This window comes from Hirundo rustica, chromosome 9 (genome assembly GCF_015227805.2).
Source record: "Hirundo rustica isolate bHirRus1 chromosome 9, bHirRus1.pri.v3, whole genome shotgun sequence".
In the NCBI taxonomy this organism is placed as follows: Eukaryota; Metazoa; Chordata; class Aves; order Passeriformes; family Hirundinidae; genus Hirundo; species Hirundo rustica.
The window spans coordinates 27,973,130-27,989,083 of NC_053458.1; the positions used below are offsets into that span (position 1 = coordinate 27,973,130).

Genomic DNA, 15,954 nt, shown 5'->3' on the forward strand with positions numbered 1-15,954 from the left:
ACTATTTAATATTTGAAATACTGCAACTGGTATAAAATGATACTTATATCAAATATCCTTGAGGGCTCTAAGACAAATGAACACACCTTTCTGAGTTTTGTCCAACAACAGGAGCACAGGCAAGAGGCCCTTCTCATTGCATCCTCCAAAAAAAATCAAAACATTTGACTGGATGTTTTTTAAATATAGTGTTTCTCTAACTGTGTTTTCAACCATGTCTCCAACTAAGAAATTTGCAAAAAACAATCAATAGCTAGCTTAACTTATATAGCAAAACTATTGTTAATGGGCTCGGGGATATGTTGTTGGTTTGGGGGGTTTTTGGGTCTTTTTTTAATCTGTAACATCTTCAGAAAAGTCAGAAAGATTAAAAAAATAATCCATTAAGAAAACCTGGTTTGCTCTGGTATGATTTCCCCAGTAAAGGCCACAGTGCCAGCTAGAGGCATCCTGACTTGGGGTAAGCATCCTGCTACTGGGGTAACAGGGCATCCTTTGGACAACTGAGAAAAATGCAATTTCTAGAAAGGAAACACCAGAAGTGTATTTGGAGTCTGGTTAATAGAGACAAGCATGGCTGAGCTGAAAGACTGATCCTAATAAAACAAAGCAAGAGCAATAGGTAGGAAATTTTCACTTTCTCCTGGAGTCAGCATGTTCAACAAACAAGCTTTGAGGCAGAGGATTTAGCTGAGCTTCTCTGCAGCTAGAAAAGTCACATGCTTTATCCAAATACACCACTTTTGTCCTATATCAAAGACAGATTCAATGGAAAACATTTTCTCTAGATTGTCTTCATTAAACTGGGCAGATGGCAACCAGAGGAACCAACTTTGATATATACAGGAGGTCCTCAACAGAAAGCAACTTCAAACACTATTATTGTCTGGCTGTATTTTTAGTGACAGCAAACAATAAATTTCCAGTAAGGCAGGGAGACACAGAGACTTTCTAGATCAGGGAATTCCTCTGGAGAGTGCCAAAAAGAGGTTTTGTTACTCAGTCCCATTACTGGTCTTCACTAACTCAGCCTCAAACCTTTTCCAGCCCAGAAGATGGGGTAATGAGAACAGATACAAAAGGAGATGGCTACACAGACAGAGCTACATAATACGTTTATATGACATAAATGTAAAGCAGAATGATTTTACCTACCGTGTGGAGAATATATTCTTAAATTAATAGGAACGGAAGAAATGCCTTTGTTCATTCCTGTTACTCTATCTGTTTCTACTTCAATTTCCTGACGAACTTCATCAAAATCAGTAAATTTCTTCCCTTTGCAGTGTAGAAATTCAGCATACTCTGTCAAGAATATCAATAACAACTCTGTATTTCACAGGCTCATTGACTTGCACACCCACTTTCAAGCCCCCAGTGTTCTTCCGATGTGTGGGCACAAAAGCTGGTCATCATGGCTATCAGAAAAGCATAATTATGATTGCACATATGAAAAGCAGGCCTCAACAAGAAAGGCTCAGTTAAAAGTCAAGTTGACTGGATATGATTTACTGCTTCTATCTTTAGCACTCATCTTCTGGAACAATGTGAAAGATTCAATTAGATGCCATTTACAGTAATAGAATAGGGAACAGATTAAGAATGAGATTCTGAGTTTTCATCTGATCTCATTAATAGATCCTAAGTGGAAAAGTAAATCAAATTCTGTACCATGAAAGATTTTTAGCATTTGCTTCAAAAACAAACACCCCATGTTAAATGTGAATTTAGTAAAGGAATTCTGTAAATTTTTACAAATTCAAAATAAAAATAAGATCACTTAAAAACACTAATGTTTTTAACACAACTTCTCCTTTCCTAAAAGTTTCCTGTAGTCTAAATATGAATCATGTTTACAAGTTTGCAAAAGTATCTAGGAATAACCGTGATTTCTGCTGAAGTGGGAAAACACAAATAACTCCCAAGTCTTTAATATCATACAAGTTGCTGTTTTACCTTAGAACAGCACTGACCAGGAATCAGAGACAGATAATTTGTTAGACCCAAACTTGACATTAAGTCCCTGTTTTGACTTTTGAATCCAAATACTGATACTAATTATAGCAACCTTTTGGCTGCCTGCATAACCAAAAGCACATCCCAGGATTTTAAATCTGGAGTTTCTTCCTTCAAAGCAGAACACAGCAATTTATCTACATAGTGAAGCTGCCATCAGAAATAATGACATAAATAGTAAATCCAGACACCAGCTCACATCCCTGTCCCCAGCAAGTTGGAGCAGTAGAACTGCAGAAAGGCTAAAAAGACTTGTGCACTTTCCAGTTCATTTCATCCTGCACTCGAGGCCAGATCCCAAAGTTCCCTTTAGAAGTTGCTTCCCCAGAAAACGTTAGTTGGTAACAAGCCCATGACAGCCAGGCAAAGAGCTTTCTGGGTACTCAAAGAACCGCAGCCGAGAACACCAGATATGAGAATGTGGATTCTAAGAAGGACTTTATGTGCCAGTACTGAAACCCTGTTCCCCAGAAGTTACTTTGTTACTATTACTGACAGAGCTGTCTAAGAAATAAAAGTAATAAATAGTCAAAACTACAATAAATAGTTGACAAAAAAAAAGACTGTGGAGGGGAAAACATCAAATACCCACCTGTCTGTGCTACAATACCATAATCCCTCCAGATTCAGTGCATGAGGAACAGGAAAATTCACCCTTGTTCAGACAAAAATACATTGCTTATATTAAAAACAAGAGAGCACCTAACAAAAAAGCACCTTATTTTATATCCTTTTTTCAGCTCCAGTAGCAAAATGACAATTAATGGGAGTTTTGTTTCATTGTCCACTGTTTATTAAAAAAAACCCAGCGACTATTCAAATATTTCAAAAAGAAAAATAACATGGTGCACAAAATAAGATATCTCAGTTGAGAATTTACTTTTGTAAAATTTGTCATCTCAAGTTTAGCAAATAGATAGCTAATGAAAAAAGAGCTGACAAGTGGTTCAAATTTTATCTCACCTCTTCATGCACAGCTTCTGGCATAAAACATATATATTGTTCTTAGTTTTGTTTTTTGGCTTTTTTTTTTTTTTTTTTTCCCCAGTGGATTATCAGATTTTCTCAGGAAATTATTTCTAAGTCCAGTAATTAATAGTTGGTGCCCAGCTGTAATCAGCTGACTCGGTAGCCAAGGAAGCTTTTCTCTTTGTCCCACTTCACACTCAGTAACAGATTCGCTATCTGACAAGGCTTCAAAGCAATCCAAGTAAAAATGTTTGCTTCTTTTTAGCTGGGTTAACATTTATCTCAACTCCTTGCTCCTGGTGCCATCTGTGGTGCCAGCAGTGCTGAAGGAATAAACCCCACGGTGGCTCCTAACCTGCGGTGCCACGCTCAGCCTACGGAATAAGAATTCCAAGGGACAAGCAGCGCTTTGTTCTGCTCCTTTCAGCCCTCAGCCTGTCCTTGGCAGTGATGCCTTCAGCCAGGCTGGAGAAACACATGCTTAAATGTAATCTTCACTTTCCAGCTTTCATGCACAGAAGAAAACGAAGAAAATGTTTTATTTAAATTTTTGTGGGAATGGACACAAAGCCAGGCAAGGAAAAGTAACCCTGCCTGATGTCTACCTTTCAGACATGTATTTTTTTGTAAAACTGAAGTTACATTAAGAGAAAGAACAATTAGATACAAAATTAAAACAATCCTCCCATGTAAAATAACTTTTTTCCCCCAGACCCATTAAAAGCACCTTGGATAACAGACTGCAAAGGCTACCATAGCATAGTTCCTTCAGTGCATCCACAAGTGATTAATTATCTCTTCAGTTTTGATTAAATCAGACAAATCATACAAACAAGTGATATGGGATCACATCTTTTAAAATGCTCCTTATTTATCCTATCAGTTCTATCTCCCTATGCCTTTATGATTTAATCTAGCACAATGATGTATTGTTATGAATACTAAACAGCCATTGCTGTTCTCAAGCTATTTAAATTATATAAACACTTAAGATATTTCATAAATTTGTCTCTAAGCTGAAGAGAGCCAAGTGACAAGGATCAGCCCTCAGGAATACATAAGGGATGTTTTGGAAAACATCCTTGATCCACATCAGGCTGAGCCCAAGAGCTTACAAAACCCAAAGATTTTACTCTGTACAGAACAATCTGTTACTAGAGGTCAGGAATTTGCCAAGAGCAGAGACCTGGACTCAGAACTGCTCTCAAACTAATTTCAAGCAGAGTTGCTCCAAGTTGGTGGCAGTATCCAGTGAAGAGTACTCAAAAGGAATTGAAAGTGTTCCAAAAAGGTGCTTCATTAAATTGTAGGCCTGTAAGCAAACATTTTAAATGCATGCTGCACAGGAGGAATATCTGCTATTACTGCACCTTCTATCTGCCAGCCCCTTGGGGAGATATCGCTCAAACAACACTACTTTTTACCTTCAATAAAGCATCTCCCAAAGCCTCAGAACTCTTTCCAAATGAGTGATTTCAAGAGGATGTTTTTAAAACATGCAAATAAACATCATCAGCCAAAGTACTTCATCTTTTCTTTGATGATGGTCAGCTTTTTCTGAACAAAGTAAATGCAGTTAAGTGAATCTGGACCATAGCAAATCATTCAATGGTGCTTCCTTGAAAAGAGAGGAAGTATCAAAAGGCCTTGTTGTCCTACCCAATCTACAATCCCTCTTCTGCTTTGCCATTTCTCTAGCTTTTCTAACAAGCTGAAGATGAAATACTCAAAACTGGCTTATTCCACTGCTAACCTTCAAGCAGAAAGGTTACAAGAAAATAGATGTCCCCTGGTATTTCCTGAAGACAAACCAGAAAATTCTCTGTCAATGCAGAGAATTACAAGAATATCATAGCAGAAGATATTAAACATGGAAACCAGCATAGATCTGGTAGGTAGCAGGTCACACTCTTTAGGAACCAGAGAAATGGTTCATTATAAGGGTAGGCACTTGTACAGAGGAGGAAAAGCATTCTTTCGGATGCAATAATCTTCCACAACCTTGAAAGTTTTTGTTTGTAGAAGGAATTTCTGTTCTTTCAACCTTTTCCTATGGATGATGCTTTCTATACTTCCAAGCCCTCACACATTCCTCCTCCAGGCATTTTTTCATAAATTTACAGCAGCAGAGCTCTCACCAGAGCTCTCTCCTTCCCAGGACTGAGAAAAAACAGAACCTTGTAAGACTGCATTTCTGTGATGTATCTTGTACAACGTTTACTTCTGTAATTTATGAGAGCACAACATCAGTGAGCTACGCTCTGTCAGAGATTCACTGTGAGCACCAGATCCTTTTCTGAAAACCAACAGTCTCCTCAAATACCAGTCTTTCAGTACAAACATATATATATCTATCTTTCAGTACAAACTTATATATACACACACATATATACATACATACACACACACACACACACACATATATATATATATATATCCCCCAGCTGAATTGCTTCCTCCTTTGGGGCTATTTATCTTCTTTTGCAAGCAATTTGAATTCCAGTTCTGCCCACCACTATCTTTCATATTCTCGCTTGTATTTGCCAAACACCAACTTAATAAACACACTCTATTCTGTCATCCTATCAGTAGTACAAAATACCCAACATGACCTGGAGGGGTGTCCCTTCCACTCTGTAAACAGCTGTGCATTCATCTTACAGGAGTCCTTGCTAAATCATGTTTCCCAAGATTGCTTATATTTTCAAGAAACGAGAGATCATTTTAAAACCTTTACTGTAGCCAAGATAAGATACCCACCATACCTTAATTTACAAGCCTGCTACCTTGTAATAAAAAAAATTATTGCACTGATATGACAGGGTTATTTCCTTGATGAGTTTGTGTTGGCTGCTGTCCATCTCAAACAACTTTCCAGTTATTAATGAATAACTACTTACAGATTTCTTTCTCCGAAAAGTGAATTTTGACTGATTCTTCTGTTACTTTCCTTTATTATCTTTATGAAGATGGGCATATATAGAGCCATTTTCCAATCTTAATGAGGGGATTCTGTCTTTCCTAATGTCACTGAGCATCAGTCTGGGATCAAGGAAACAAGATTCCAGGCAAACCCGTTTGTAAAACCGAGTATTTGTGGGTACCAATGATTTGTCCCAACATGAGCTGAAGCTCATATCCCATTTTGAGGGTCCTGATGGGACAAGTGGCTGAGCCCACCAAGCCATGCTGCCAGACCTCAGCACTGGGATTAGCTCAGATTACCAGTACAGACAAGAACTCGGGGATTTACAGGTGCAAAGGAACATCTGCAGTCTCTCTGACCTTACACAAATTTAAATTCAGGTTTCACAGCAGCAGCACTGTCTCTCTTCCAGGATGCCAGTTCTGTTTGGGGAATGAGCTTTTCCTTGGCTCAGGAAGGGGTCATCCATTATTACCATCTTTTCCTCCTGCTGGTGGCACTTTTCAGCTTTTGGGGTACACACCTCAGTAACTGCACTGATCTCTCCAGCACCCCTGTTCATCATGTGAATGAGAGTGGGATCCAGGATATGGCAGCCACTGTCTGCCTTCCCTCCCTGTAAAGTGCCCGTTCTCTTTCCTGCTATTGGCACCGTGGCATCTTTCTAGTTTTTGTCCCTGAAGACCTCCAAATGCCTGCCAGCTGATGAAGTCTCTAAAATCATTTGTGTTAGCTGAAATAACAACTCTAACTTCTTTTAACATCTCTTTTTCTGTTAGAGGATTGTTTTTGCCACCAGATGGCAACAGAAGATGGCTATGCATGAGGAGTAGCCTTGCAACACAAAATTTGGATTAAAGCTCAACAACCTCAATAGAAAAGAGCATCAGCAAGACTTCAGAAAAAATCAGAATGTCTTTCAAACCTTATGATTTACCTTCCACTTAGTATTCTAATTAACAGAACTCAAACAAATGTGGGTATTGTAAATATGACTCATTTATCTAAAAAATGTCCACCTCAGTAATGATTTTCAAAATCTGTTAATCTGCTGAAGCAAGAAGAAAATCTGAAATTGCTCCAAAAACAGTTATCAACATGAGAAAAATAACTCTCCTAGAGCCAGGATATTTAAGATGTAAATAACAAATAACATAATTTACACAGCAGGCAATGCACTTTTAACAAAGAGAAGACCTACTACAAAGGCTTCACACATTTCTTGTTGCCAGTGCTGTTCAAAAACAGTGTACTACCTAATCCCGAAGAATCTAGTCATTATCTCACCTGCAAAGGCAGAAGAAAGCACAGCAAGAAGAACAGATTGCCCAAGGTTATACAGCAGAATGGGTGGCAGCAGAAAGAAGGAAAAAAACACAAACTAAGCCCACAACAAAATGAACAAAAAAAACCAACCAAACAAAAAAAAACCAACAACAACAACAAAAATCTCATCTCTCAAGCTCTCAGAAATTTCAAGTCATTACCTTCTAAAGCTTACTCAGCAGCACCACTTAAAATAATTATTAACTCCAACAAAAACTAATTCATCTTACTGCTGTATTAGATCAAAAATCCACCAAACTAAAAACTACACTCAACTTTGTGAAACAAAAACTTAGAATGTTGAAGCAATAAGTTTTAATGTAAAAATTAAGGAACACCAACTCAAAGGAAGAAAACCCACCAGCTCACAAGCACACTCAAAATTCTCATCCCAGGTCAGCTGGGCACCAACATTTGCATCTTAAAGTCACACAATTTTTCACATTATCAAACTCAGAGAAAAATACTCAAAATTATTAAAGACTAACTTGTTACCTGCAATATTTGATTAAAAACTTAGTATTTGCCTTCAATATTTCAGCAGAGTACGTATTTGCATGAATGTCGAGTGCAAATGCCATAAAGCCATTTAGGAATTGTACTGGTACCACCAAAACATGTCAGTGAATAAAGGAGACCAACATGTCACTGCAAAATAGCTTTGTACGAACTACACAGAACTTTTAAAATAGGTAAACAAAATTTAAAAAAAAAAAAAAAAAAATACTCCACATCTCTCACGATTGAATTGTTTACTGTTACCCCTGCAGGGGTAACAGCTCTTTACCCAGATGTGTCAGATTTCTCAGATGCTGGAGGATCTGTGGTAACTCCAACCAATTCCTGCTGCACCCTTCCATGCCATGTCTGACCCTGATAATGGATGGGCAAAGCTTTCTCTTACTTTGATGGGCACAAATGCCTCCTCTGCTAATTTTCATCTCTTAGTGCAATGACTCAAACAAAGATTTAACCTCCTCTTAATGTCAATCAAATTTACATTCTAAAACTATTCTCAGCCACTTCCAAAATGTTGCAGTCATCTATGCATGCCTGTATAGAAAGTGGCCCTCTCTCCCAAGGAACACTCCAAAATTAAGAAGAGTTAAGAGTCAAGAAAAATCCATCCTAGGATTAAAAATTAGTTTTGTTTACTACAGCAACAAGAAGCTGATACAGCCCTCTAATTATTCTGTAACATTTTAGATAATTATGGGCTTCACAGAAATCAGCCCAGCATCTGCTTCCTGTAAAAGAACACTGTGCTTCTCTAAGCAGTTTTCTTTATTTTCTTTTCTTAAAATTAGTTCACAAAGATAAAGGTGACCTAGAAGATAAAGTTACTTGGAACTTCACCATCAAAAACAATGACAACAGTGGAACAAAGTTTAAAGAAAGTAACGAAATAATTAAAGCTTGCATTTTAAAGGTCTTGGCATTTAATCCCGAACAAGAACAACACAGCATTTCCCAAAGGGAGAAATACACCTTGACATCCAGGAGACATAAAATTAGGCTGCAACACAGCTCTCCTGAATTTTTTGAAGTTTTTGTTGTGTTATTTAAGCTATAATGAAGAACTATTTTTCAGCAGAGAAGGTATCTGTATGAAACCAAGAGGCCTACCTAAAGCCAGTAGTACTTTGGGAACACAGTAGTGAGGAAAACCAGATAGAGAAAACCCCTAAACCAAGGGACAATGATGATTTTACAAGAGGTCAACACAGAGCAGTCAGGGTAAGGTTAGGATGGGTGTCAGTGACTAAGTATTTAGCCACTCCAGGTCAGAGTGGAAATGCTCACTTACTGACAGGTCCCCTCAGTTCAGTCTTTTTGAAAGGGTTGCCAGCACAAAGCTCAAAGCTTTTCTTTCTCCTGCTCTTGCATGGTGCTGGAAAAGTCAGATGAAGACTCTCCACAGCTAAGACTTATTCATGCATTTCTGCATCACCGGTCTGAGGCCAAAAGCCAGATCTGCAGAAACGGCAAATGTTCATTTCTCCAACTAAAACAAATGTTAATATTTACCATATATAAAGCACTGTAAGTGTATAACACGACCCTAAAGTTCCTAAGCTGAGCAGGCAGAAATACCAAATTCTACTTTCCTTTCTCTTCCACAGTGTAAACACCACAGAAAATTTCATAGAGGCACTGAAAGTATGACTGCATTTTAAAAGCAATAATTCATTAAAAAAACCTGAAGCCCAGATAGACTGCAGTCTACCTTCCAGCTGAATAATGCAAAGACCTTCAGGAAAGAAATACACACAAAAACTTAATTACACCTCACACACAGGGACAGACTTAAGGTTTACAGGCAGCTTTAATTTTGTTTTTTTCCACAGTTTCATCATGGTCCATAATTCAAATACCACTTTTTGGTTTTCAGCGCTGGTTTGGATGTTATTTCATTTCTTTTTTTACTGTTTTGAGCAGAAGTAAATAGAAAACCAGTGATTTTTGTTGCTTACATTGGTTTGGAAGTAGCAACACCAAAAACAGGAATGATGGTGAACCATAGCTGCTTTTAGATATGCCAGGGAACTGAGCTACAACACTGGAGCTCAAGTGCCCCGTGGAAGAGCACGGAGTGAATTCTCATGAAAGATCCCAACATGTCCCATAGCTTAGTGGTACACCCCAAACCATTCATATTTTTGAGCAGACCAATACACAGAACGCTTGTTTTCCTCCAGTCCACCTTCTGCTCTACTTAGTGCAGTGAGCCCAACCAAAAAAGACAAGTTCTGAAAACAGCCTGTGTGGAATCAAATCTATGTGCACTGGAGCAAAAATTAAAGGCAGAAGTGCAGCAATTTTGGTGTGTTAACTAATACAACTGCTAAGCTCATCAAGAAATGAATAAATCAAAGCTAATTTCCAAAGCATATTGCATGTAATGATGTGGATTCAATTCACCATGTGCCCTAGGATTTAGATATTACCATTTTCCCACAATGGGAAGTGTGATGAGCTGGTCCTGAGCATACAATTTTGAAGCAGTAGCCCTTTTTTCCAGACAGTCTGGTGGCATCTTTCTGCACACTGCTCATGTCTTAGAAGTTTTTATTCCTGGTGAAGAACACCAGCACTTTTTCCAGACATTGACGCAAAAAGAGGAAGAGTTTACCTGTTTTGGCAGTGATGAGTTGCAGGACCAATGGTCGCCTTGTCACAATTCCAGAACCTCGTGGAAGAAAATCCCTAGAAACATTTAAAAAATAGTTACTAGCCAGAAGTAATGTGCAGTTACATAAGATAGTGGACTAATTTGGAACCTCCTCTGTAGGAAAATGGAAACTTGGTGTGGATAGATTTATATCAAATACTCCTATAAAGTAGGACTGTTAATTTTGGTTCAAGATAGTAGTAGGTCATTATATATTAGACAACTGTGTATTAAAACTAAATTACTGCCTCAGAGCATTACCAAGCCTCTTCAAGACCATCACATATAACATCTCACCTTGCACAGTAACAGTACCTGAAGCCATACACAGATCTACCCAAATGATTCTGTCATCACTGCACGATCAGTCTGAAGAGGATCTGGACATAGGAACACACACACTCACACACCGAAGCTCTGCACAAACCAAACTGGCAGCACTCTGCATTACTCTTTCACATACTTCTGCCAGTTCAAATCCCCAAATAACTTTTCCACCCACATATCTGCCCAGAAGTTTTTTAGTGAAAGCAGAACACCAGCAGTCCTGTGGGACAGAGGGAGAGAGTGTCCTTGGACCAGAAAGCAAGCAAGAAAACAAAGACACCAGCTCTACCATATCATTTTGCATCCCCATGATCCTTCCCATGTCTCTAAAGACAGGGAGACTCCTTATGCAACTGAAAAGAAAGAAATCCAAAGCAAAATAACATATTTTTCTTAGTGTCTTCCCCAGTTGCCAGACCTATTAATCATTTAAAAATTATGAGATGAGGTTCAGTGAAAGCCTTTGTAGAGTGTTTCCTTCAAATTGGCATCTTCAGAGGAATAAAATTCAGGGGTAAACAGAGCTGCTCAATCAGTGCAAGCTCATCAAAATCTCCTCTTTTTTCCTGCCTTACAATGGATGTTGAATCACTTTCCAGCATGCCTTAGCACTGCTAACTCACCTCTCTGGCTGAAGTAAAAAGCAATGCAGAAAAGGATTAGGGCAGAGCTGATGGGGTGACTGTTGTTACACACCTAAGTGCCGGTACAAAGGTGAGGCAGGAATGTGCAGTGTCTTTGGGAAGGATGGGGAGAAGGACAAGAGTCAAAGGAACAAAGCACAGAACTGCTAAGATTGGTCTGCTCAGGCCACTTGGGAAATCACCTCTTGCCTATAACCACTGGATCTTCATACTGACCTTGCACTACTTAAAGGAAGCCTGACTTTGGCACCTCCTTTAAAGGCTGCACACAAACCTGCATGGTTTAAAACAGGCCTTGAGGGTACATCTATGGAAAATAAACCACACAAATACCCAGGATATTATTTGTACGAATCAGAGGATATTAGGTCTGAGCAGTGCCAGGCCAAGTCAGGCTCAGGAAAGCAACGGTAAACTTGTTTCCACAAGCACCAACAAGGTGACAAAACTTCAGCAGAGAAGAAATACAGCAACTCTACCTTTATATAAAAAAATAAAAATAACATATGCAAGCAGTTCTAAGGCTCTGAGGAACAAGACCAGCTGTCATCTCTGCTCGGCACCAGTTTAGAACTCCCCAGCACTTTGAATGAAACAGTGTTAATTTCTAGCTAAATTGTGTTTCCCTTTCTCAGTACCTGTTAATGTGTGCTTACAGGGTGATTACTCAGCAAACCAAAGTGCACTGTGAAAGGGGAAGCTGTTCAAACACAAGCTCGCTCATTAACTTCCTACTCAAACACAGACCTGCAGGCAAAAGTGCAACTAATTAGGAATCGCTAAAGCAAAGATACTGCAAAAACATCAGGTGCACTGATTTAAATCTGCTATGATGCTTTGTAACACTTGAGACAGCAACAGGATACAGCAATTAGCTTAAAGAGATGCCAAAGGCCTTCACGTAGGTCTCTATCATAATTTCAGTATCTACTAATGGAGAGAAAGCTGACTCTCAACGAACATCTACTGATATTTTCTCCTGGGGAAACAGAGAAAATAGTAATAGGAACATGGTCATACTTCTGTATGCACTGAAATGACAGCAGCCCAAGAGGGAGCAAATGCCTATTAAGATTACAGTTTCATACATTGGTTTTCAAGCACTCAACATCTGTTTTTAATTTTTTTTTTTTTCCCCATCAAGAAGCTAAAATGAATTGCCACTCAGGACAAAATGGTCACCCAAACCAGTGTCCTCTACAGCACCACAGGAGACAAGAAAATCCTTTGGGGAGTCAAAGGCTGAAGAGATTTATTGATTTTCTGCTTCAGACTAAGCACATTCAGCGATAAAGAACACTGCATTAATGCAGCTCCCACTGTACACAACACCGACCTTTTCTCAATAGCAAAATTACAAAGAAAGATAAGAACACAATTTTCCTTCAGAGCATCCTCTTAATATGCCCAAAAGCGATGGCATTCTTTAACCCTGTCTAATGGGCTGAACTATTTTCTGTTCAAGCAAACATCAGAAGAGAGAGGTTCCTGCTTGGTGAGAGGGAGAGCTGTGTTGATCACATAACCAACTAAACAGCGCAGCAGCAGGACAGAGAACTTCTGCTACAAAAGCACAGTTTGAAGAGGAAAAAGTCAAAGAATGGGGGTAATGGGGTTCACAGGGAGAGTTCAGGAGAAAATTCCCCACCACCATTTAATCACTGAATGGGTGTTTTACTCTATGAAAGAAACAATGACATCAATCTGCCCACAGGGATAGGGAATTTTTTAAAAACATTTGAAATTTCACCTTCAGCCACAGGGCAACGGCACCTGTGTCCATTCTCTGTACAGCTCAAATCAGATGTTACAAATAAGTACATAGAGGAAAAAAAAGGAACTTTTTTAGCACGCACAGAAATGTAAGCCAAATCTGAAACATAGCTTGCACATCTTTAGGAAAAGCAACCTAGTCCCACACTGCAGGGAATCAGATGAAATGCTGTACAACTGCTTCTGCAGAAATGCCTACTCTGACATCCACAGGACAGGATGCAGTTCCTCCTCCCCTCAGAACAGAAAGCATTCTCTAAAGGGTTTGTTAGTGGTGCTGAACAAAACAGCTCTGTATTAGAAGTGGTCCCACAACTTATACAAGTAACAGCAGCAAGAAATACAACAAGACTGAAGAGAGCCAAGTCTCAAAGGTTCCTTCTGACCAGAAGGACAATGCCCCTCCATGCCCTGATGGCACACCCTAACATTCTTCTAAGGACAGATGAGACAACTGCTATCCACACCTTTTGGTTAGCACATAGACATTTGTTTAGTGAGAACTGGGAGAAAAAATTCACATCAGAGTTGAAGCAGCTGCAAAGAAATCCATCTAGGAAAATACTCATGCCTGAGAATTTGTGCTCAAAAGCACCAACAAGGGGGAGAAAAGGCTGTTTCTGTGGTGAGGGCAGTGAGCCTGGGAGCACCTGTGTCCGCAACAGCAGGACCACTTAACAATGAGGAGGAGCAGAAAAGAACAAACACATTGTGCAAGAATAAAGCTGGGAATGGAAGCCCTGCTGCTTTAAGGGACATTCATCCTGCATTAAGATTCCAACTACTTTTACATCTTCAGTCTCAGAGCATTCTCAGCACAAAGCACTGTGCTGACAGCAGCGGTACCGGCTCAGCAGCAGCACCGCAGTGACAGGACAGTCCATCAGCAAGGCCTGGCCAGCGCTGAATTTATCAAATGCAAATAAGAGGCAAACATCCAGGTCTGCCAGCACGTCCCTTCAGGAGCTTGTCAATCTTAGAATGCACTCAGCTGTTACAATATCATTGAATACTTTCAAGAGAAAAATATTTTCAGGGCTAGAAGATTTTTTACTCTATAAAATTACTTATGTCTTACTGCATAGCATAAGCTATGTTGTCTTCTCTAGTACTGCTCATTTCCAGTATCAGAGATCTGGACAAGTCTGTCTACTAAGTTTGGTGTCTACTGTTAGTTTAATGCATAAAGGAACAGATAATAACTTGAATTTAACTCGCTAAAAGCCAGGTCTCAAACTTATACCACAGTATGGTGAAACAAGTTATCAATGGCCATAGCAAGACTTCAGCAGTTTATAATAACAAGCCAGCTTGGGCTTTCAGGTGAAAAAGTAATTACATGACATTAATTGAAGAGTCTTGTGGAAGAGATGTAAATTTCAGGAAGGGCAGAAACTGTAGGGAAATGCTGAAAAGCAAACTAGACAGGGGCTCCTCAGTGAGGTGGTCTCATTATAATGCAGGACTGCAGCTTACAAAGAAGAACACATCAAACAAATAAAACATAAACATAATGTGTTTCAGGGGGATTTCCAGGGAGAATTTCCATTTGGGAGATCTCTAGCACACTAACAGTATTTATTATGTTAAAAAAAAAAAAAAAGAATCCCCAGTTTGTAATTTCAAAAGTGTAACTTGTATTTGTTTTTCTTTAGCAGTATAGGGCTGAGAAATGATGAGTTACACGGTCAGTATCACACAGGATGAACTGTAACTAATTTACATCAATACCAGTATAACTAATTCATATAAAACATAGGGGGAATCCAGGAAATCAAATAACTGAGGAAAACGTCAATGATTACACAGTAACTGCATTAAAGAGCTAGGAACAATTCATATTGATAGTGATGAATTGTTAAAAAAAAAAATCAGAATTGCCTTCAAAGAAAAAAACCTCCACATTTTTCACAAAGGGTTTCACATGCCAGGCTCAGGACAAGAGCCAGAGATCTCTTACAGAGAAGCAGAAATGACCCATCTATTTCATTGTGCCAGACAACATTAGCAATGTCACAGAAGTTCCCCCACTAATATAAAGTCCATCCCAAGACCCTAAACCACCCTCAACTGCAGAAAGGCCATGATCCATCAGCAGCTAACAAAAACAACAGCGCACTGGTAGCACTCACCACAGGCTTTTATTCCCAAGTTTTGCCAAGGAATGCAACACAGCTTTAATTGCAATAGGAAGCAATTGTGCCCAAAGTCAAAAGTTTTCCTGGGCCTTTTTCCAGCAGCGTTTATTGTTTTATACAACTCCAGCCTGGCACACCAGGAGCACTTGTGGCCCATATTAGCAGCTGAATGACCATGCCTTGTGCAAAAGACCACACAGTTTCACAGGAACACTGACACATGTCCATACAGCATCTCCAAGTTCTGTGGAAAACACACAGAAATATGCAAAAAGCTTTCATTTTTCTTCCATTTTTCATAGTCGGCCTCAAAGCAAATGCTAAAAAACTCTAGAAACAGGAAAAAGCATGGTCCAGTGTAAGCCTGAGGATGCAAGGCACGAAACATTTCTAACTTCTTCCATCAGGTTTTAAGAACACATGAACCCCACTCAGTTAATTTGTAACTGGAGAACTCAGTGCTAAAAATATACATCTGCAGACATATTTTGCAGATGTGCCCATTCTATCTCACCTGCTCCTGTGCTCACCAACCCCACGGAGGATCCAGCAGCAGATCCTTCACTCACTTTTAATTCATTACAAAGCAAGGTATGTCCAAGAGATGGGAAATGTACTTTGCATTACGCAGAGGCCTTCTTAGGAATTAAGTCCATGAGATTT

The 15,954-nt window shown here is 39.2% G+C and overlaps 1 protein-coding gene across 5 annotated transcripts in view; it reads right to left on the minus strand.

The window, feature by feature from the left end:
• Nucleotides 1-15,954, minus strand: part of DNM3 (dynamin 3) — a 169,987-nt gene that overhangs the window by 143,368 nt on the left and 10,665 nt on the right. For all 5 annotated transcript variants that reach the window (XM_040072298.2, XM_040072297.1, XM_040072302.1 and 2 more), the window contains exons 2-3: nucleotides 10,371-10,444; nucleotides 1,156-1,305 (exon numbers count right to left, since the gene is read on the minus strand). In XM_040072298.2, coding sequence (XP_039928232.1) covers nucleotides 1,156-1,305; nucleotides 10,371-10,444 — 224 coding nt within the window. The remainder of the gene's footprint in view (nucleotides 1-1,155; nucleotides 1,306-10,370; nucleotides 10,445-15,954) is intronic.